The following is a 20849-nucleotide window of genomic DNA, read 5'->3' on the forward strand; positions in this document are numbered from 1 at the left end:
AAAAAAAAAAAAAAAAAAAAAAAAAAAAAAAAAAAAAAAAAAAGGATGGATGAACGCTCATAAGAAGTATTAAACCTAGCAACCTCTTCAAACATTATCATCCTCCTAGATCTCTCCACCCTTCTAAAAATTCTATCATTTCTCTTCCGACATATACCCCACAAACAGCAAAAAAACAAAAAACAAGCAATACAAGTTAGAGAGATTTCTTGACTACTTCACGTGCTATATGCATTCTAAAGCAATAAAGATCATGATTACACATCAGAACATGTAACAAAAAAAGAAACCAACAGTTTTGAACTGTATAACTTACTCCCAGGGGACATCACCAACGAGCATCCAGTCAGCATCTTTATCTTCGTATGTTAGAACATATTCTGAGCCATGAAGAAGATCTTTCAGTTTGCTCTCACTCATTTTCTCCACGCCCAGAGCTCCATGAGCTCCATATTGACCTGCTCAATACTGAAACAACAGTAACTAGATCCATGCAAACTAGACAGGAAATCTTAAAAGATCAGTTGTAAATTTAACAACATTATTTCCATCACATGACAGATTTTTCAATAAATAAAAAAGTTCAAATAGCTCACCTATGGTAAAACAGCTGAACATTTTCTCAAGGGCAGAAGACAGCTCCTGGTATGCAGAGTAATTCCTCAGATCTACCTTCCTCAAATAAGGAGCACCATCCATGCTGACTTTGATAAAGAGTGCACCAGGCATTGCCTTCCCATCAACTTCATCATTGTTCTTTGAAGTTGTAGCCAATGTGTTCTTCCTGAAAGATCTTATGGGTGGCCAACCCACAACCTGTGCCCTGCAAATGAAGCAGATAAGATACCATTTCGCCAAGTTGAGGGAAAAGTAGTACCTCTGTTCTTCCTCTCTCTAACTTACTTGGAAACAGGTGCGCTGGTATTGTTATTTGCAGTCTCGTTTTGAGATGGCCTGGTTTCACTATTTTCTTGAGGCCTCTCCTGTACAACCTTTTGCGTAGATGCCTCTTTCACTTTTCCCATTTGACTTCCAAGGTTCTCCAGCAAAGAACCAGGTTTCAAACCTAGGTTAGAGTGATATTTTCCCTGCTCCAGATTTGATTGCCTTTAGAATTAAGACTCAAGGACCAGACATTAAATACTGCACTGCTGCAAGTTTTTCACCAAAATTTTAGAAGAAAAAAAAAACTCAATTTCACCTTAGAGAATTCGTTCATAGCATCTGAAAACCCTCTTTTGTTGCCGGAGACAACAGCCTTATTTGGTGAAGGATAGAGACCATCATTTGATGGGTGCAAAGGAAATAGCGGTTTCTCATCTAGTTGAGACGAGTTACGCAAACTGATATCTGAATCTCTCTCAGGGGATTCAGATCCAGGAAGGCCTAGCCTCAATTCAGTAGCCTTAAGATTCAGCAAAGGTTTGTTCTCATCAGACTTTGTGGCAGTCATACAGCTGTCCTCTGAAGAAGAATCAGATAATCCCATGTAATTACGCTCTTCAAATCCCAAATTGTTTTGACTGACACTCTCCATAGAGTTTGAGGAAGCCAGCAGAGTGACATTGCTGCGACATTCCTCCCCCTCCCCGACATCAAGTGGTGGTGGAGACATCAAAATTCCAGAATGACAAAGCTCACGATCTTAAAACCTGCAGAAAACAGAACACTACGAATATTTCAATTTCCAATACAAACACAGATTGTACAGATTTTCCTGTTTTTTCTACTCCGTCATTCAACCAGATTACTAGACTATGAGAAACTCGAACCATCTTGCGTAGCTACGAGATCACCAACTACTTTGAAGCATAGCGAGAAGTTCATTAAGAAACAGAAACGTTTTCAAGATAGCTAGAAAAGAACGAGCTACAGAGGACAACGTTCAGTAGACTGAAACATACCGTAATTTCACATATAGCAACATTTGGGCCACAAATCAATCAAGGAACAGTCAACCTAAATTATTTTCGTAACAGTTAATAATTTTGGATCCGCTGCAAACAGCCACGTAAAAAGAAAAAGGCTAAAATCAATAAATCTACGAACCGGAAGACAAAAATGGATCATGTGTGCAGTCGCCGGAATCAGTGCATTAAAATCACTGGTATAAATAGAGCCAACAGCAATCAAAAGATTAAAAAAAAGTAAATAGATATTCGTTTCTTGGTGACTATTCAGCACGTTGAAAAACAATCGACAGAAGTCGCAGATCTTAAATTCTAAAATTCTTCACATAAAATGAGAGGAAAAAAGTGAGTAGAAGGAGATTCAGTCTAGCAAGCAGCACATTAGTCAAAACAACACAGCAAAACAAAAATAGATAAGTTCATCAACAAAATAACCTCCTCTTCCGCCACCTCCAATTTTCTGAGCCAGAAAATAAGAGATTCATACACGGTCTAAGCTCAAAGAACATAAAAACAGCAAGAAGAAGAAGAACACTAACAGATAATCATCAAAACTAACACAAAACACAACAAAAAAGCCAAGAAGGAAAAGAAAATCCGCTAATAAACCACAAACAAAGCAGAATCAGCCTGAGAAAACCTCAAACAATGAAAAATCAAGAAGAAACCGCAAAATTAAACGTCTATACCTGAATAAATCTGCAGATCAGGAGGTTAAACAGAAAAAACAGTAGCGATTGAAGTCGTTGATTCTGAGCAGCAGTAGCAGGAGAGAAGCTAAAGGTTAGAGAGAGAAAGAGAGAGAGAGAAAGAGAGAGAAACTAAGGACCCTCCATTTGGCGCAAAGCAACAAAAGCCTTTTGGTGTCCGATGTGAAACTCAATGCATTAAAAAGTACTTTTAAAAACACACACACAAATTTTACACTCTCTCGGACTTCTCCAACAAATTACAAATTAAAAATTACAAATAAAATCATTCTCCTTTTTCTTTATTTTCTTTTCGCCCTTTTAATTAAACATATTTTATTCTTCCCCCATTTTTAAAGAATTTTCAGGGAAGCAACTTCCAACGGCTCAGATTCTCCGACATTTTTAATCTGAAGCCGTTCATTTTTCCTTGCCCGTACACAGACAATACGGTGCGTTTGGATCAATATATTCGCAGCTAAACGACGTCGTATCCACAGCATAAATATCACATAATTCTCTTTTTTTATACGGCATAGATATTAGTATCGAATCCCTAATTAGTGGGGTGGAATTTTATACCTTTCTTTTTTTTTTTTTTTAATTATATATTTTAATTATTTCCAGTACTTTTTGTACCTTTCCTTCTACAAATAAAATATTCAAAATAAAATTAATTATGAAATTGAATATTAATGAGTTAGCTTAGGTTAGGGGTTGCGCTTTTGAAATTAAATATGAAATGAGAGATGTGCGGGAAACGGCGCCGTGTTATGTGGATCGTGTTAGCGCTGTTTAGGGAAAGGCAAAAGGGGCATTATGGGCACATCAAAACCTACGGTACAAGATAGATGCCAAACAAATGGACAATACCAATCTTGCCCACAGGGGTAAAATTGTCATTTCAATATAAATCAATCAATCAACCAATCACTAACTACCACATCTCTACCTCACACCATTCCATTCGAGGATAAAACATGTTGAAAAGACAATAGTTTTCGCTTTTAAAACAAAACCATGTTGCAAGGGATGCATGGAAACAACGGGCCCATCAAGTATTAAATCCTAAAAATGGGTCGTTACAAGAATTTATACAACTGTGTCGACAAGAACAACCAGATGATGGAGACTTTCATGGTCGGGTTCAGAGACGAAAGGGCAAAAGTGGAAATTATAGATGTAGTTATCTTGAAGACTTACCCTTCGAGACTCACTTCTTTGATTTTGAACAGTTATCTCTCGAACTTAGGTTTAGGTTCGGTCTAGAGAGAGAAAAGGAGGATGCGATGATTAGGAGAAAGAAAACAAGCATTTTGGCTAAGCTCAAAGGTGTGAAAAATTCAACCAACCCCACTTATGAATAAAATAAATATTTATTTATTTATTTATTCAAATAAAATTAGAATAAACCTATTACTTTTAATCCCCAAGGGAACATAAAAGAGCATCTTTCATGGATTAAATTTGGATAATACCCGTAATACCCCTCTCCGAGGATTCCACCAATTTCAAGTTGACATGCACATTGCATGATATGGGCCCACCTGTTTCCCTTCATGGGTAAAAATGGAAATTCACTTCATGCCTTGCCGAAAAAAACAGGCTCTTAATAGGAAATTACAAAATTGTTTTTTTTTTTTTAATTACTAAAATATAAACCACTTCCTCGCCAATAGAATGCCGACATTAGTATTAAAAAAATAGAATAAAATTCCTCAGCTTATAATTTATTAAATAATTTAAACATAATTATAAAAAAAAAAAAAATGGAGAGGAAGGGTATATTGGTAATTTTAGGTTGGGGAGGAAAATGAGAGGAGAGGGAACAGCGGAGGAGCAAAGGAAAAGCAATATGATGCATTTGGGGGGACAAGAAAGCGGCTTTTAGTTTCACTCTGCCGGCTTCGCAACGCGACCACGACTCTCCCCCTCTCCCACGCGCTCCATTAATTATTTTCCTTAAATTAATTAAACTAATTTATAAAATATTATTAAACATATTTTTAATTTTTTAGTATTAATATACGTTTTAAATCGAGAATAAATTGATAATGCTGAGGAGAGTGAGGAGCACGCGCGGATGGAAAGAAGTGGGGGAAGGTTGAGTATTGAATGGAGGATCATTAACTGCCACTGAGACTGTCTTTGCACGCTTTGCTCCTTTTTTCAAACGCCTAAACTTTGCAATTCATGCCCCCATCATTTTTAATCTTTATCATTATCCCCTCAAATTTCGCCCCAATTCCAGCTTTTTCTTATTTAATTAATTCTCACTTTAGCCCCTAACTTTCTCTCTTATTTCATTTTACTCCTCTCTCAAATTCATCTCTATTTTTAATACACAATAATATTAAAATATCTTATTATATTAATTCTCGATTAATCTAGATATTCATTTTCTTCGTAACGACCCAATTTCACTGCTAGCAGGTATTGTACACACCCTTATAAAGGGTGTTTTGTTCTCCTCCCCAACCAATGTCGTATATCACAATCCACCCCCGTCACGACCCAGCATCCTTGTTGACACTCGTCCCTTTCTCCAATCGATGTGGGATCCCCACCAAATCCATCCCCCTGTCGGGACCCAGCTCCTTACTAACACACCACCTCGTGTTTACCCACTTCAAGGAACAACCTCCTTGCTAATACATCGCCTAGTGTCTGGCTCTTATACCATTTCTAATGACACAAGTTCACTGTTAGCAGATATTGTCTTCTTTAGACTTTTTTCAATGCATTTACTAGAGAAAAAGTTTTCACACCCTTAATCTATAGAGTCCGAATCATGCTGAGACTAAGTATGAATAGGGTGGAGAATCTTCGTCTATACGTGCAATGAAAAAACATAGTTATGAATAGATTTTTTCTACGGGATGAGTTGAGAATTATATTTTTCGTCCCCGTCCCGCCCATCCCCATAAAATGATAAATTTTGTGGAGATGAGAATCGAAATAGGAGCCCCGTCATGTTCCACCTTGTGGGCATCTTTTAAGTTAGATGTACAAATTATTTTTAATATAATCTCGTAGAACCGTTCGGGAAGATATATGTATTCTAGTTGAATTAATTTTTTTATTTAAATAGAATTAAAAATAAATTATATTCCTTGCAAATTACCAAAACCAAATTGAAATTTTATTTTGAGTTCCATATGGGTTTAGATGGGGATGTGATGGGACCATATTGTGACCCATTTTGAAGTCCAAAAATGGTTTGATTAGTGGAATTATTGTATGGAATACGACCCTTTTGTCGGAGCACGTGCAAGGCCACGTGCGGAATTTGTTTTTTTGTTTTTTGTTTTAATATTATTTTTGCTTGTGGAAGAGGAATACTTATCTTATCTATATTTGTTCTTTGTTGGAAATTCCTTGTTTTTTTTTTATAATATATCGATAAAATAAATTATTAAAAAAAATATATTTGTATGACTTGTGACTGTCATTTTTTTATAAATATAAGTGTATGCGGAGAAAAATAAAAATATATATTTATTTCAATCGTATAGAAATTATTAATTTATGTGAAAATCTCTTCCTAGTAGACGCGATTTAAAACTGTGAGGTTAATGACAATACGTAACGGATCAAAGCAAACAATATCTGCTAACGGTAAACTTGAGCTGTTACAAATGATACTAGAAACAAGCATCATGCGATGTGTTACGAGTATGTTAGGCTTAGAGTATGTATTGTAAGATTACACATCGGTTGAATAGTGGATCGAAATTGAGTTTGATAACAATATGTAACAGAGCTAAAATGGATAATATCTATTAGCGGTAAACTTGGGTCGTTAAAAATAGTATTAGAATCAGTCATTGAGCAGTGCGCCAACGAGGACATTGAGTCTCAAGGAGATTGATTTTGATTGAAGAGGAGATCGAAACATTTCTTGTGCTGAAACTTCTCCTTAACAAACACCTTTTACAATTCGTGAGAATGATGATAATATATAACGAGCCAAATGCTACAATATTGAACTTTTGCTATTATAGTTAGTATTAGAGCCCGGCACCAAGGACTTTGGGCCCGAGTGAATTGTGAGTTCCTATATTGGTTAGAGAAGGGACGTGAAAATCAAGGTATGAAAATTTATCCTTAACAGACACGTTTTAAAACTATGAAAACAATAAGTAATATACTTAAACATACCATATCGGCTAGCGATGAACTTGAAATGTTACGAACAATTTAATATCGAACAAAAAAAAAAAAAAAAAGGAGAGAAAGATAAGTTATTCGTGCGTGTGCGCGCGCGCTGCAATCTGGCATGACATCCCATCCATCACCACCACCGTACCTTCACCGCTCATTTCGCCTTCCTTTTCTCTCAGACCAAACGACAAACACTTTGTGCGCATGCACGCAAACCCCTCCTCCCCCTCACTTCGCGTGCGCGGCCACCCATCTGATCCCATTCCGGAAAGCATCAGCGCAACCTAGGCGCCTTCATGATCGGATCACGACCGAATCCAGGCAAGAAACCCTAAGGAATCGGAATCGGAATCGAAATCGGAATCGGAATCTTACCGGATTGCTTTCGTATTGGTTTCATCTTCTTCGTCTTCGAAGGCGTTTAATTTGTTGTGTGTTAGATGAAAAGTTGAAGAAACAGAATCCGAAATCTCGGCGCGTTTTCGTACGATTCTCCATTTCTGATCTCTCACTGCAACGCTTCTGATTCTTCTGCGAATAAAACTACTTCGACTCTTTATTTTGATTTTTTTTTTATTTTTTAATTTTATAACGTAAAAAATATATGATAAAACAAATAAATATATTTGTGAAAATAGTATGTACGGACTTAATTTAAAATACAAAATTAATTATCAATTTCAATTTATATAAAGCTATTAATTTTAAAATAATGGTCAAAACGTTTAGAGATAATCTAATTTTCGATTAACTTCTTTTGCAAAATAATTATATTAATGTTATTTAAAAAAAAATATATGTATATTTAAAATATAGTATTATTTATAAAAATATTTTTTTAACTTTTTAAAACAATTAAAATGTAACTTTTTAAAATTAATTTTTTTTTTTGACATACAATTAAAAATGGAAAGTATTTCCAAAATAATGTATTAATGGCTTTCCAAAACTAATATTTATAAATTTCATGCATTTTTTTTAATGAAAAAGGATGGTTTGATAATATGATAATCATTATACTCTTCTTTCTCAACTATGAACTTTATTTATTTATTGACTTTGTTTTTATCATTTAAATCATTTTTTTTTTTTTTGGGTGTTCTTTCGCGGAATGTTTTCATTTTTAAAACTATTTTCATGCACCAAAACATCGTTTCAATATATTTTATATTTGTTCGTATGATTTTTAATAACATCTTTTAGAGGTTTAGCGTAAGAACCCACGTTGGTTGGAGGAAAATAATGAAACACTTTTTGTAAGACGGTAGAAGCATCTCCCTAATAGACACATTTTAAAACTGTGAGACTGATGAAAATATGTAACGAGCCAAAACGGCCAATATATGCTAGCAATGGGCTTGGGCAGTTACAGTTACTCGATATAGTGTTGCCCCAATAAAACTTTTTTTATGATTGAACTACCGAAAAGAAGGAGATACCTTGTTGACCTTTTTCAAACATATTGTCTTCAGGATTACTCTCAATTCTCGTGACGTCGGTTCATTCATATACACTCATTTATTAGAATAGAACGTCACATTTTTTTAATACAAATTCACCTAGAAAGAGTTCTACGTATACTAACATATAGGATTCTCGTTGATTAAGATATGAAGTGATGGTTCGATCTTTTACTGAGACATAAGAATAATATCAAACTTTAAGATCAAAGTTTGTCATAACTTTTTGTCAGCTGGTTTGACCAAAGGAATCAGTCGCCTTGCACAGAGACCATCCGGTGACTGAAAAGTTTATCATATTTGGGCTTTCAGCGTGGATGAGCCCACTTTATTAATGGGCTTCAAGCTTTTCAAGCCCATTATATCAATTCAAGGCCGAAACCTACTTTAGGCAAAATTTATTACATTATAATAATATTTATTTGTTTCAAATTCAAATTTTAAAATTGTAATTTCTTAATTTTTGGAGCTAATATTTGTTTTTATTAATGCGATTAAACTCATATTTTTTTTAAAAAAAAGGATAAAAATTAAATTAGGTTAATTATCGATCATTAGATTCCATTATTGTTTCTTTATGCGACAAATTATGTAATCACATAATTAAAAAGTAAAAGTAAAAAAAAAAAAAAAAAACCTTTTGAATAATTAAAACGTTAAAAATAATTAATTTTAGATGAAAATAGGCAAAAAAACTGAAAAATTAGAAAAATTAATTAATCATCCCACTTGAATTAAAATTAAGAAATAGGGGTTGGGATAAGAAAATTGCAAACCTCACTAAATTACAGAGATTTGCTTACTAATTAATTTCTAATTAGGAACATTAACATAATTTTTTTAGCAGAAAAAAAGAAAGAAAGAAAATAAATAATTTCTACAAGCAGCTTCCTCCATAGCCTGCATTTCTAAATAAAGCTTCCTTCAATTCCTCAGGCTTCAGTTCCTATTTTCAAGTCAAAATTAATTATTAAACAAATTAAATCCATTTGAGAAAAAATAAAATTATTATAATTGTTATTAGCTTCTAATAATTACAAAATATAGGCACTAAATTTATATATTTAGTCAACCAATAATAAAAAAGGAAAAAATATATAATAAATTATATCAAATATTCAAACAAATAAACATTATTCGAATTTTATTATTTACATGAATAAATTAATTTATCTAGAAATGCAAGTTCATATATATTAATAAACTGAGGGGAAATTAATGGAAAAATGGAGGACTAAACTGAAAATTAACAAGAAATGATGAACAGTTAGCAGAGGATGGGGGAAAAAGGAATGAAGAAGCAATTACCTGAGAACAAGTGGCTTGCAATGCGAAGTCATTGAAGCAGCTGATTACACAGTGTTGAATCTCAAGCCCTAATGCTTCGATCGTATTCACCGTCGATAACAGTAATCCTGGCTTCGCCGCACAGTAAATCTCGATCCTCGTGTTTCCGTTTCTGCTTTCCACCTCAAACTGCACGCCAACGATTTTCCAAATCAGTTTCACAGCAGCAATAATGAATCGAGTGCTTGTTTGAAAATCAAAGCCAAAAAAAAGTTTCAGTTACTTTTGGTGAATTTCTCACTACTAATTCGCTCGGTTTTGTGTCGTGGAATGAATTCCTAGTCGTTTGATTTGTTCGATCCATTTCTCTTTGCAGACTTCCGATCTTCTCCAGCAATTCTTTCATGTAATCTATTGCATCTGCTAGAATCGCAGTTCGATCCATCTGTTCAAATACCAGAAATCGGTTTCGATTCAAGTCTCCGAGATTAATTTCGAGTTCTAATGGCAACAAAATTACTCTCTGGAATTTCGGTTTCGATTCAGAGATTAATTTCGAGCGTTTCTGGAATTGAAATTCGTAGAGATGATGTTTGATTTTTACCTTGCTGATCTTAGGAACGATGGATCTGAGCATTGAGAGGCGATCGTTCAAGCGCTTCCTTCTCCTTCTTTCAGCCATCAGATTCTTCGACGGTTGGCCTTGTAATTTCTTCGGTCCGTTCTTTCGTTCGAGAGAGCATGTTCCGATGTTGAAAACGGGGAGTTCTGGAGACTGAATCGGCTCCGCTTTGCAAGCCGATTGAACTTGAACCGCCTCCATGTTCTGAATCTCGTTTGCTAGAAAACCTAGTTCCTCTTCCTCTTCTTCTCCCTCCACATTCGGACGCTCTGCTTGAAATGGCAGAGGCGCAGCTACTTCCATGGCGGCGTAGGCGGAATCGGCCATTTGTGGAGCTGAGAACTCGTTTGCCAAAGGATGATAAAATTCGTCCAGATTCTGAGTGGATAGAGGTTCCGATGAAGAATTTGGGTTGAAATTGGAAATGTTGTGATCAAAACAGTAATCGAACGCCCAAGCATTGAGATCGGCCATTTCAGTTGGAATGGCGTCCCAATTTGCCTCTCTTCGTAGAGCCATCAACTCCTCTAAGAAGCCGTGTTCGTCGAGCTCCATCTCTCTCTCTCTCTCTCAGTCTCAAGCTCTCTCTCTTGCTCTCTAATGGCGGTTTTGCTCAAGTTCCTGGACGGCATAGGAATTGCAGCGGATAGAGTTTATATATATAGGCACAAGTGAAAAGGCCTAATTCTTCAATTATGTCAAAAAAATCATCACAATAATTATATCTTTTTACGATAAATGGACGTGTCTTTTAATATTTATTTAGAACACTTCAGCGATAATTTATTTTTGTCCCTCCAATTTTTAAAATATTTAATTATTTTTTTTTGTTTAATAGATTGATAAGCACAAATTTTAAAATAATAATTTCCTTTTATAAATTCAAATATGTGAATTAAATTAGCTATAAAATATTTAATAGGTGAGTGTTTGAATATTTATATATATATATATATATATATATATATATAAATATTAATTTAGAATTAAAATTTCTATGAAATATTTTAAAATTTTGATGGCCAATTTTACTTTACATATTTGAAATTCTGGAAAAAGAATTAAAAGTTATATATATATATATATATATATATATATATATATATATATACTTTTTGAATATGTGAAGTGAATTGGCCCTCCGAATTTAAAACATTTAATAGATCCATAAATTTAAAATTTACAAATTTTTAATTTTAAAAAATGTTTAATCAATTTGATTTATTTTTTAATATCTTTAATTTTATTGTATTATTCTTTAATAAAAAGTGGTAAAATCATTATATTTTCAATACAAAATTAAAATTTAATTTAAATTAAAAAGAGAAAAGGGAATAACATAAATACCCAAACACAAGGGACAATGGATAATTAAATTTTTTTGTCGTATTTAGATATTTGGGCCCTACTTCGAATTTTCTCTAAGAATTAAACTATATAATTATATAATTAGGTCCTGAATTTATATATATATTTTTTTTCTCTAATTCACGTGATTAATGTACTGAAATAGAAAAATATAATATAATTTATTAACCCTAACATGCAAACAAAAAACAATGCACATTCTTATGCCCAACATTAATTATTGTACCTTTTGTAATCATTTATTTCATTTTAATTTCTATATTTTCACTCACTTAATTTCACAAAACCCCCCATAAATTTTAAAAAATAAATAACAAAATTACCCGTTAACCCATAAACTTTACAAATTTTATAAATGAGCCCAACATTTTTAAAAATTTATTAAACACTTGATAAGTTAATATATTGTAGAATCGAAGATAAACAAATTATTGTACACAACTTGTCTGGACACGAAGATAATACGGACCAAACTAACATCTTGTCGAAGTCTATACGGTTGATTTTGCTGGGCCACTGTTTGTGCAGTGCTTGCCGGAAACCGCCTCACCCGCCGGCGTGCAGCGGCTCTGTCATTTTCATTTTGAAAATGTTCGTCCGTACAATTTGAGCATTCCAAGTAAACAAACATGGGGAGGAAAAGGGTAAAGAATCTTTTAACCAAGAAATTGACACTTTTACCCTACGTGGGTGAAAGTGAAAAAAAAAAAAACTTTTTAAACCGAATTCGACATGGCCAATGTAAGTTATATTGTAACGGTTCGAGCCTACCACTAGCAAATATATTATCTTTGGACTTTCCGTTAAGGTTTTTAAAACACGTCTTCAAATTGTGAGGCTGACGAGGATATGTATGAGGTCAAAGCGAACGATATCCGCTAGTAGTGGACTGGGCGATTACAAGTCGTATCAGAGCTAGGACCAAGTGGTGTGCCAACAAGGACACTAACTTCTAAGGAAGATGAATTGTGAAATCTCACATTGGTTGGAGAGGAGGACGAAACATTTCTTTATAAGGGTGTGGAAACTTCTCCCTAGTAGACGCGTTAACCTTGAGGATAAGCCCGAAAGGAAAAGCTCACAGGGTCACCTTAAACTTAGACTTTTACAACCATTTTTACACCTGAACTTAACAACATATACTCAAACTTTCGAAATTTGTGAATCGAGTTATTGAGACAATGAATTAAATCAACGATCAAAAGTGTTTTTTTGTAAAGCGTAAGTAAAAAGTCATAGTAATAGTAATGTACTATCGGAATAAGACATGGTTACGGCAAGAAAGTACCAAAAGCTCGACCTAAAGGAATCTAATATTCACATGCTATAGCATACATTAGTGTCATTTTGAGCTTAGATATTAACTTTTTATAAGAAAGGTCAAACAAAAGTATGGCCATACCTATTTTGGTGCTATTATTTAACTCGGGAGATGCAAACCCCTACTTTCTAGCTTTTACTTCATTACGTTTCGATGACTAGTTCTAAATTTTAAATATTGTATTTTATTTTATAAATGTTTTTTAATCATTTAATAATAATGGAATAGGTAAATTAAATTAAATTATATTATATTCTTTTAAAAAATTAGAAATAAAAAGGTTAATAATTTTGTTGTGAAAAAGAAAAACTCGGATATAGAAAGTGACGTGGAGTTCTTGATGGGACACGTGGCTTCTGTTGAAGGCTCGACTGCTTCCGACTAATTTTTTTGTTTTAAATAATTCCAAAAAGAAAAAAAAAAATGCCACTCAATTAATATATATATATATAATTTAATAATTTATGTCGTTTAATCATTAATCAAAGAAATTAATTTTTAGAAATTTAAATAAACGATATTTTATCGATTAAATATTAAATTGCACTTTCTTCAAACAAGTGGCAAAAATTTGGTACGATGCTAAACTCGAAGCTACGATCAGATCCAATTGAATTTCACAAATCCATTCAATTGGGTCTGATCCATTTGACTCAACTTGAAAATTTTGAAAGGCGATGGTTCTTACTCAACACGAGTAGATTAACCTTAATAAATAATATCATACCATTTTAAAAATAGTTTTTTTTTTAAATAAATAATAATGAGACAAGAAGGGATTGAGTTGATTGATCACATGTGAAGAGGGAAAGGGAGACGAGATGACTACAATGCCTAAATCTAATGCATCTACCCTACTATTATATTTTCTTAATTAATCATTAATATCCTAATTGTTAATTAATTAACACTTTAATTAGGGCTAACTACAAGATAATTTTGCTATTTATTACTGGGTATGATACAATCTAGGCGTATTTATAGGTTGAGTTGGGTGGGGTTGAAATATTTTTTGGATTTAACTCAATTGTTTGGTTTATAAATTTTTTAAATAATAAACCCAACTCAGCTCAATTGGATTAGTTGGTATTGTTCAGTTCACTGTCTACTTTACTCTCGATTACCCAAGAGTATTTAGCCTTGCTTGGTGCTCATTGATGATTCACACGGGATTCCACGTGTCCTGGTCAAAGAATAAGCTAGCAATGGCTCAAGTAACGACTCAAACAACATTTTAGTAGTGGGTTGAATTACCAAAAACACCCTAATCTATTTAAGATTAGTTAGAAGGGAAGCCTATTTAAAGAATGAAACAAAAATAAGCACAAAATTAGAAAGAAAACCTGATTAAGAATTAGAGTCAAATAAGGACATGAGTGGATCACGAGACCCCAATCCAATCGAATCCAACCCATAACCATCCGAGAGAGGGACAAAGACCCTACAATTACAGGGCTCTCCCACAAACCAAAACCGGGGTTTTCTCTCTCATCGATCAAAAGTGGTTTTTTTTTTCTCTCTCTCCCCTTCATTAGATATGGGTAAGAGAAAGAAAACCAGAAACCAGCATTTTCTCGGTCTAAAATGTAGAGAGAGAAGTGTCGTCTTGTAGTGGGTTGTTTGGATATGAAGCAAGAAAGGGGAGGGGTAGGTGGGGGATCCAAGTTCCTAAAGCTCTGATTCATGAGCAAGAGAAGAGAGGTAGCTACAGTTTAAAGTGGAGCTTTTTGAGGGAAAGTGTAGGGTTGGGTACCCTATATTTGGCGTTTAAGGACAAGGTTGATAATGCAATGGGAGTTGTTGAAGCTTCTTGTGTTCCTTCCTCTTTCTCCTGCCCGGGTTGGAGAGAAAAACGTAACATTCGTTATAAGGGTCTAGAAACCTTTATTTAGTTGACCTGTTTAAAAAAATTGTGAGACTTAAAGTGATACATAACTGGCTAAAATGAACAGTATCTACTAGTGTTAGGTTTGAGCTGTTACAAATGAATGATATTAGAGCTAGACATGACGGTGTGTCAGCGAGGACGCTAGGCACCTAGGTGGATTGTGAGATTCCACGTTGGTTGGAGAGAGGAATGAAACATTACTTAAAAGGGTGTGGAAACCTCTCCTTAGTAGAGCTAGGCCCTAACGGGAGTGAATTGTGAGATCCCATGTTGGTTGGAGAAGGGAACGAAACATTTCTTATAAGAACGTGGAAACCTCTTCCTATTAGACGCGTTTTAAAAAACAGTGAGGATGACAACGATACGTAACGAGCTAAAGCGGACAATTTCTATTAGCGGTGGGCTTGAGCTATTACAAATGATATAAGAGCCAAACACCGAGCAATATGCCAGCGAGAACGTTGGGTCCCTAGATGGATTCAAGATCCTACATTGGTTGTAGAAAGGAACAATTACTTAAAAGGACGTGAAAACCTCTCACTAGTGACGCTGAGGTCTAAGGGAGTGGATTATGAGATCTCACACCGGCTAGAGAGGGGAACGAAACATTCTTTATAAGAGCGAGAAAACCTCTCTCTATTAGATGTGTTTTAAAAAACTATGAGAATGATGACGATACGTAACGAGCCGAAGCAACCGAGCGATGTGTCAGCGAGGATGTTGGGTCCCTAAATGGGTTGCGAAAAAAGAACAAATCATTACTTAAAAGCGGCAATATTTACTAGCGGGCTACGATCTTTGCCTCGACACTCAACTAGACCTTCGGCCATTTCTTTCGGGCTACGCATAAAGTTTTGACCTACAAATTTTAATATATCATTAAATTATTATTATTATTTCTTCTTTAGTTTTAAGTTTAACGTGGTTTTGAAGGCAGCTCAAAGAGGATATTATGGGTAGGAGGCATCCAGAGATAGAAACAAAAAAACCCTAAAAACCAGGGGCAGCTAGATTTTGACTCTAATATATATTTAAAAAAAATTAATGCCCCAAAAATCAAACATTAATTACTCTGGAATTTTTAAGCCATTAACTTCTTAATCATATATACGACATTCGAACAAACGAGAGGTACATCAATAAACCGATACTACATTTGAATGAGAGCGATGTCGAGGATAATATTCAATCATAATGTGAAATTTTTATTTTTTATTTTTTAAAATAGACTAAAATACTTAATTCCGAATAATTGACTTTCAATAATTGGAAAAGATGGTTGAAAGAACGTGTTTTAACCTTTTCAATTGTATGGAAATTAGTGCCGTAATATATATTTTTTACTTTTTATTTTTAATCTGAGGTAAGAAATTAAATATCATATATATATATATATATATATATTGTAGAACTAAGTCCTTGGAATTGTTAAGGGTTTTTCTTTCACGGTGAGTTATTTTACTGTTCATTTTTTAAATAAGGGATATTTTGGTAATTTTGACTGTATAAACTTTTGTTATTTTAATTGGGCCATTCTTCTTGTTAGCCCGCGACAACTTCTCTGTTTTTGCTCCTAATGGGCTTACAGTCTCGGAAGTATCCAGCCCAATATGAGGCCCAAGCCCAATATGAGGCCCAAGACCAACGCTCAGGTGGGCTACGCTTGGATTAGTATATAAATAGCTAAATTAATAAAAATAATCACAAAATTTCCATTTAAAAAGTATTTTTAATACGGTTTATTTATTTTAAAAATACCAAGACAATTTTTTTTTTTAAAACTTTAAAATTATTTTAAAGTTATTTAAAAAAGTTTCAAAATATATTTATCATTAGTATACGTTTCAAAAATACTCATAAACTTTTTAACGTTAAAATATGGGTAGCCTACGAGAGGTTGATAGACAATTGATTAATTTTTTTTTAATGTATTTTTAAATTTATTTAGATAAAATTATTTTTGAAATACGATTTTTTCGAAAATTTAAGTATATTAAAAAAAAAAAAAAAAAGCCAATGTTTGGTCTTTATAGTACTAATAAATATTTAGTTTTAAAATTAAAAAGGCATTCTATATTAAGTGAGGGTATTACCGACATTTCCCATTTTCCAAATCAGAAATCCGCACAAACATCGCTGTCAAACTACTTGCCGTCCGCGCGCCTTAACGGTGGGACCCAACTATATGAGTCTGGTGGGCTCCACAGAGGCACAACTCTTACACGCACGCAACCTCCGTCTTCCTTCTTTTTCCTCCTCGTCTCTCAGCCGTTACAGAATTTCCAGTTTCTGTTTCAGTTTCAGTTTTTCCCCCCAAATTTTCTCATCATCTCCAATGGCTGCCAAGACCTAAACCCCTCTTCTTCTTCCTTTTCCATTTTCAAACATTCTTCAATTCTTCCTCCAATGGATAACTACTCCTATTCCTCCTATGCCGATTCCCGCGGCTCCTCTCCCCGTTCCTGCGAAAACCCCTCTTGTGATGATCCTTCCTCCAACCTTAACGCCGGAAATGTTCCTCACAACTACAAAGTCAAGTTCATGTGTAGCTATGGCGGCAAGATTCATCCCAGACCCCACGACAATCAACTCACCTATACCGGCGGCGACACCAAGATTCTTACTGTCGATCGTAATATCAGTTTCTCCACGCTCTCCTCCAGGTTATCTTCTCTCTGCGATGTTACTGTTTGTTTAAAGTACCAACTCCCTGGTGAAGATCTCGATGCTTTGATTTCTGTAACCAACGATGAGGATCTTGAGCATATGATGTTGGAGTACGACCGGTTATATCGTGTCTTGAAGCCTGCGAGGTTGAGGCTTTTTCTGTTCCCTTTAAATCCACCTGCCTCGACGATTTTAGGCTCCTGGGATACAAAATCGGATAGGCAGTGGTTTGTCGATGCTCTGAATTCTTCGCGGACACAGCCTCTGGAAGATTCGTCGCCGCCTGTGGACGCTACTGCATCGGCATCGAATCCTGATTTCTTGTTTGGATTTGATCATGGCTACCGTTTGGTTCCTGGTTCTGACTTGAAGGATTCGACCGCCATAGATACCGTGTCGAATACGGCGGTGTATAGCGTTTCTGCGGGATCTGATTGTGGATCTGAAGACCGTCAGGTGGTCGGAGAACCTGCTGTTTCTCCGTTGGAGTTTCAGGACTTGCAGAGATTGCAAATGATGACTGAGAGAAAGAGCGATGAGACCAACTCCAAGACTTCTGCAGGCAATTCTCAACCACCACCACAAGTTACAGAGAAAATCGCTCCACCACCGGCGGCTGTTCCTCCGCCCGTACAAATGCCAGTACCTGCTGCATACTTCCCGGAGAGGCAAATGATCTCCGGTGGTTTTCCAGTGGCCAATGCTCCACCGATCGACCAGTCAGTATATATAATCCCCACTGCAGGGGGTTTATTTCAAGCTCAGACGCTCAGACCCATCAACAGACCAGTTGGGCACCAGCCTTATTATGGAATGCATGCCGCATACCATGAAGCCCAGGTTCACAGTTCGATGGCACCACAAGCTTCTCTTCAACAACCAAATGTTGGGGTGTACACCTCAGAAGGTTTTCAAATGATGCAGCCAAAAATTGCGGTAAATGAGGCAGGCTACGCTCAGATGGCGTATGACAACACTGGCAGACATGTTTACTTTACCACAGCACCACCGTATCAGACCATGGCTCCGGTGGCGGCAAATGGCAGACCCAGTGGCGGTGGTGGAGGCTCGTACAATCCGGAGGGTAATACGATTAACCCTTCCAAAGCCTCTGGTTTATAAAATCATTTTTCATTGTTCTTTAGTATAATACATGGGAGTTGTGGGTTTATGAATATGTATCGTCACTGCTTGATGCCTTGTATTGAAATGAAAAATGAAGGGATTTGTCACTACTAATTTCCCTTTTTTTTGTCCTTCCTTTCCGTGGGTACTTAACCATAAGATTGAGTCGTTTTAATCTTCCTTTATCTAAAAGGTCTCAAACCAACAAATCCATCATCTTCCCCTCAACTAAGGATATGAGATTCCCTCCCAACCCAAGTACACCATAGAGTCTCTCTGAGTTTATGTAGCCTTCGAACATCCTCCCTCCCAATAATTCCCAACAATCCTCTCCTCGAAAAAAGTATATCATAGAGCCTCCCCTGAGTCTATGTAGCCCTCGAACAGCCCCCCTTCCCAACAATCTTCCCTCGAACAAAGTACATCATAGAGCCTTCTATGAGGCTCATACAGCCTTCGAACACCCTCCCTTTTATCGAGGTTCAACTCTTTCTTTGGAGTTCTCGAACAAAGTACACCATTTATTCAACACTTGAGCCACTTTTGATTACACCTTCAAGGCCATCAACTTCTTTGTTCGACACTTATGGATTCGATTAGTATGACTAAGTTATTACCATGTTAGGAATCATGAATCTACACAATGATATGATATTGTCTATTTTGAGCATAAACTCTCCTAGTTTTGCCTTTTGTTTCTACAAGAGGCCTCATACCAATGTGAAAATGTATTCCTTACTTATAAATTCATGATCTTCTCTTTAATTAGCCAATGTAAGACTCTCTCCCAACAATCCTCAACACCTTCCACCAAAAATATCTGACTCGAGGAATCGTGTTCCCTGTGTCCCCTCACTGTTCGTGAGCCTTCTCCACTGTTTCTGTGCTGTAGAAACTCCGCAGGCCCTCTTAACTTGCTGTTCTGCTTGACCACAAACTTTTGATGCCTAATTTTGTGTAAATTGAGAGTCTATGTTTGAGTAAGATTTGCAGAGAAATGAAGGGAGACGATCAGTGGAATCAACACAAACAGGGCGAGACGGAGAACATGGGAAGAACAGGACAGGACAACTTGGTCAGCACCACCTCATCAGGTACTGATGATTGGAAGGGATTGAATTCAGCTTAATATAATAGAATATAATAGAATCATCACAAACCACTCTTTATGCTCATGACCAGTGGGAAATCTCTTGAGACTAACCACACTAACAAGATTTGATTAAAAACAGGATTTTAAACACGAGCAAATAAAGAATTCTATAGATGATTCGAACCTCTGGCATTTTGGTTGAGGACATTTCTTTGTCGATTAAATTATTCTTAATTCTTAGCTAAATTCTTAGTATATGGTGAAGGACATATATTTTTATTCGATAAATTGAATTTTAAAAATTTGTCCCTAAACTTTTAAAAATTTTAATAATACATTTAGACTTTAAAAAAAAAAATGTCTAAAAAAATATGTTTAAACTTTTTTAAAAGTTCAAAAATGGGGTTTTTTTTTTTTAAAACTTCAAGAATACCTCTAAACTATAAACTTTTAAATTTTTTAAAAAAGTTTAAAATACTTTTATGTCCATACTCATTAATTTTTAAAATAACATTAAAAAGTTTTGAGATCGTTAGTTTTGATCGTATTTTGTTAAAATTTTAAAAACTTTTTTTTATTTTTTTAATTTAACTTATATTAAATATAAAATTAAACTATTAAAACATTATTAACACTTTTTAAAGGTTAGAAGAAGAAAAAAAAAAAAAGAAAAAAAAAAGCATATTTGATTAGTGGGGGGAGACATGATGATGGGAGATATGGAATAGATGGGAAGTGGAAAAGTGGGCCTTTTTGGTTCTGCCTTGCTGCTTTCCTCTCAAAAGAAATTAGGTTTTGAGTGCCAACTAAGGAGACCATCCTCATTTCCTTTTCATTTTGTCCACAACTCATGGATGTTGCTTTAGAGCTCTATTTTTTTCCTTCTTAATAATAATGATAAAAACATGAACCCTACCCGAACACCTCCGACTTTGGTAATAACTTAAATTTTATCTATTTTAGCTCATTATGTATCGCTGTCAAGATCTTATAATTCATCCTTCTTGAGGGCTCGATGTTCTCACTAGCACACCGCTCGGTGTTTGACTATAATACCAATTGTAACAATCCAAGCCCACCACTAACAAATATTGTCTATTATGACTCGTTACGTATCGTCGTCAGCCTTACAATTTTAAAACGCATTTGTTCACTTCTCCCTACCAATAGTTTTATACTGTGACCCGTTGTTGTTACTCTCATGCTTGCATATATAATACCTCTTTTGAAATCTCTTTACGCCATCGTTTTCTAA

The 20849-nt window shown here is 35.0% G+C and overlaps 3 protein-coding genes across 6 annotated transcripts in view; 1 reads left to right on the top strand and 2 right to left on the bottom strand.

Moving 5' to 3' along the window:
- LOC111496059 (auxin-responsive protein IAA9-like) overlaps nucleotides 1-2798 on the bottom strand; it is a 4916-nt gene extending 2118 nt beyond the window's left edge. Inside the window, exons 1-5 of one of the 3 annotated variants that reach the window (XM_023146315.1) lie at nucleotides 2600-2798; nucleotides 1202-1652; nucleotides 904-1088; nucleotides 597-823; nucleotides 317-458 (exon numbers count right to left, since the gene is read on the bottom strand). In XM_023146315.1, coding sequence (XP_023002083.1) covers nucleotides 317-458; nucleotides 597-823; nucleotides 904-1088; nucleotides 1202-1615 — 968 coding nt within the window. In that variant the 5' untranslated portion in view covers nucleotides 1616-1652; nucleotides 2600-2798. Of the gene's footprint in view, nucleotides 1-316; nucleotides 459-596; nucleotides 824-903; nucleotides 1089-1201; nucleotides 1670-1772; nucleotides 1890-2599 lie in introns of those variants that run through there. The other 2 variants (XM_023146316.1, XM_023146317.1) reach the window with 2 other exon arrangements.
- Nucleotides 2799-8926: 6128 nt separating this feature from the next.
- LOC111496559 (transcription factor bHLH93-like) lies at nucleotides 8927-10777 on the bottom strand. Of its 2 annotated transcripts, none has more exons than XM_023147036.1 (4): nucleotides 10115-10777; nucleotides 9812-9955; nucleotides 9532-9699; nucleotides 8927-9169 (listed from the first exon to the last, which is right to left on the bottom strand). In XM_023147036.1, the coding sequence occupies exons 1-4, from the start codon at nucleotides 10685-10687 to the stop codon at nucleotides 9101-9103; spliced, it is 954 nt and encodes a 317-aa protein (XP_023002804.1). In that variant the 5' UTR covers nucleotides 10688-10777; the 3' UTR covers nucleotides 8927-9100. The 2 variants fall into 2 exon arrangements, with proteins under 2 accessions (XP_023002804.1, XP_023002803.1); XM_023147035.1 differs by having other exon boundaries at nucleotides 9794-9955.
- Nucleotides 10778-17115: 6338 nt separating this feature from the next.
- Nucleotides 17116-18498, top strand: LOC111496614. The gene has a single exon (XM_023147110.1). It carries the CDS (start codon nucleotides 17116-17118, stop codon nucleotides 18496-18498), a length of 1383 nt encoding a protein of 460 aa, XP_023002878.1.
- Nucleotides 18499-20849: the final 2351 nt, after the last annotated feature.

The sequence above is a fragment of the Cucurbita maxima genome, unplaced genomic scaffold, assembly GCF_002738345.1.
Source record: "Cucurbita maxima cultivar Rimu unplaced genomic scaffold, Cmax_1.0 Cma_Scf00022, whole genome shotgun sequence".
Taxonomy (NCBI): domain Eukaryota; kingdom Viridiplantae; phylum Streptophyta; class Magnoliopsida; order Cucurbitales; family Cucurbitaceae; genus Cucurbita; species Cucurbita maxima.

Coding starts and splice junctions, on each gene's coding strand:
- LOC111496559 (XM_023147035.1), bottom strand. CDS start 10,687: ATGGAGCTCGACGAACACGGCTTCTTAGAGGAGTTGATGGCTCTACGA. Junction 9,956..10,114: donor TCGTTCCTAAGATCAGCAAG/GTAAAAATCAAA, acceptor GTATTTGAACAG/ATGGATCGAACTGCGATTCT. Junction 9,700..9,793: donor TAGTGAGAAATTCACCAAAA/GTAACTGAAACT, acceptor GTTGGCGTGCAG/TTTGAGGTGGAAAGCAGAAA.
- LOC111496614 (XM_023147110.1), top strand. CDS start 17,116: ATGGATAACTACTCCTATTCCTCCTATGCCGATTCCCGCGGCTCCTCT.